Consider the following 2,316-nt stretch of genomic DNA (forward strand, 5'->3'; position numbering starts at 1 on the left):
TTGTGGTAAAATTAAAGCTCTAATAAAAAGAAATCTTTCCGCGCCTTCTGTCGTAACTCCTCCAGTTTCGTCACAATCATCCTATGACAATCAACACGGTCAGCCCGCTAGAGAAAATAATGTGCTTTCTATCGAATCTTCTTCCAACTTGTCACACACGTCTAGCGATACTATGATACCAAATCGCGTTACAGAAAGCATTCGGTCTCCGATCACAACTACTTCAAGCGAGTTTCAATCATCCGATATGCATCAGAATTTAAATCTATCGCGTCGTTTAGCTCATCGTAATCTTCCAGATCTCAAAATTCCAATTTTTTCGGGTAATATCGAAACATAGCTCGGATTTTATGACTCGTTTACTTCAATGATTCACAATGACCTCGATCTACCGATAATACAAAAATTTCATTATTTAAAAGGCTCAGTAACTGGGGATGCCGCGAATATAATCGCGTCTTTAGAAACTACCAGCGAGAACTACACAGTAGCTTGGGAACTGTTAAAGGGCCGCTATCATAATAAAAAGATAATTATCGACACCCACGTTAAAGCAATATACGATTTAAAATCCATTTCAAAAGAATTTTCTATCCGTCAATTACATGACACGGTACAGAAACATCTTCGAGCACTCCGCGCTCTTTCCATCGATGTCGATCAATGGAATTTCATATTAATTCATCTAATTAAAAGCAAACTAAATAACTACACAATAGAGAAATGGGAAGAATTTGTTTGCGAGACCGACCTCCCTACTCTTAAAAACATGCTGGATTTTCTGCAGCGTCGCTCTCAGTTAGAAGAGACAAGGGCCGCTACCTATCAAACAAATTATCAAAAAACAAATCCAGAAAAATATAATGCAAATCAAAAATCACGGTCAATCTTTACAGGCGCCACTACATCCTACAATCAAAATATCCAGAATAATCAACCTAGCGAAATTTATAAAAAATTCACATGTTGCATTTGCAAGGATGAACATGGTATTTTTGCGTGTCAAAAATTTTTAGCAATGTCTACGAAAGATAGATATGAATCTGTCAAAAAGGCCTTACTTTGTACAAATTGTTTGCGCGGTAAACATCATCCTAAAGATTGCCTATCAAGCGGTTGCCGTAAGTGTGGTAAAAGACACAATTCACTTTTACATTTTGAAAAAAAATTCCCCGATTCGAATTCTCAAAACAGCCAATCAGGTTCCTCCAATCAATCCAAAAATGATGATAAAAGTAATCAATCGAGTAAAGCACTACATAATTCTATTGCTAGCTATCAATTATTCATCCCATCTGAAGTTGTCTTAGCTACTGCCATCGTCGACGTTATCGACGATCGAGGCAACATGCACGCATGTCGAGTCATGTTAGATTCGGGTTCCCAGCCCCACGTGATCACAGAAAAGTTTGCAAATAAAATCGGTCTAAAAAAAATGGTTGTTGATATTCCACTAGGTGCAGTTAATGAGCTTGCAACTACAATAAAATACACTACGAGTGCCACAATCAAGTCTCGATATAATGAGCGAAAACATCATTTATCCCTGTTCGTAGTCAAAAGTATCGGCTCAACAATGCCATCAGAATTAATTGATCGGAAATCTATCCCTATCCCAAAAGGTGTATTCCTCGCTGATCCAGAATTTCACCAACCTTCCGAGGTGAACATTATTCTCGGGGCTCAATATTTTTACCAATTTCTACGTCCGGGTCAAATCCCAATCGCGAATCATGAAGCCGTGCTTCAAGAAAATGAACTCGGTTGGGTGGTTGCAGGGTGCTTCCACCAGACTCGTGCTAGACAAGGAATGGTTTATTGCAATTTTACAAAATTTTCGGATCTGCCTTTGTTATGGGAAGTAGAATCAGCTCGCGAAGCTTCTCCTTGGTCATCGGAAGAAGAAGCTTGTGAGCTGCATTATAGCAAAAATACAACTCGCGACTCTTCAGGTCGATACACAGTTCAATTACCTTTTAATGAACATAAGGAAAAGATTGGCGAATCTCGTAGAACCGCGTTTAATCGATTCCTTTCATTAGAATCAAAACTTGCAAAAAATCCAGATCTCAAGACACAATATTCCGACTGCATTCAAGGGTATATAAAAGCGGGTCACATGAGTTTATTAACAGAAAATAAATCGTCCGAAACTGGATTCTACCTCCCCCACCATGCAGTTATAAAATCAAGCAGTGTCACAACAAAAACACGCGTAGTTTTTGACAGGTCGGCCAAGTCGTCAACCGGAATCTCCCTGAATGACACTTTAATGGTAGGACCCACTATTCAAGATGATTTATTCACGACTTTTAC

General features: G+C 38.8%; 1 protein-coding gene across 1 annotated transcript in view; it reads left to right on the plus strand.

Annotated features, from left to right (window-relative positions):
- The first annotated feature begins 367 nt into the window (after positions 1-367).
- LOC117178585 overlaps positions 368-2,316 on the plus strand; it is a 6,571-nt gene continuing 4,622 nt past the window's right edge. Inside the window, exon 1 of the mRNA XM_033370012.1 lies at positions 368-2,100. Coding sequence (XP_033225903.1) covers positions 368-2,100 — 1,733 coding nt within the window. The remainder of the gene's footprint in view (positions 2,101-2,316) is intronic.

This window comes from Belonocnema kinseyi, chromosome 8 (genome assembly GCF_010883055.1).
Source record: "Belonocnema kinseyi isolate 2016_QV_RU_SX_M_011 chromosome 8, B_treatae_v1, whole genome shotgun sequence".
Lineage (NCBI taxonomy): Eukaryota > Metazoa > Arthropoda > Insecta > Hymenoptera > Cynipidae > Belonocnema > Belonocnema kinseyi.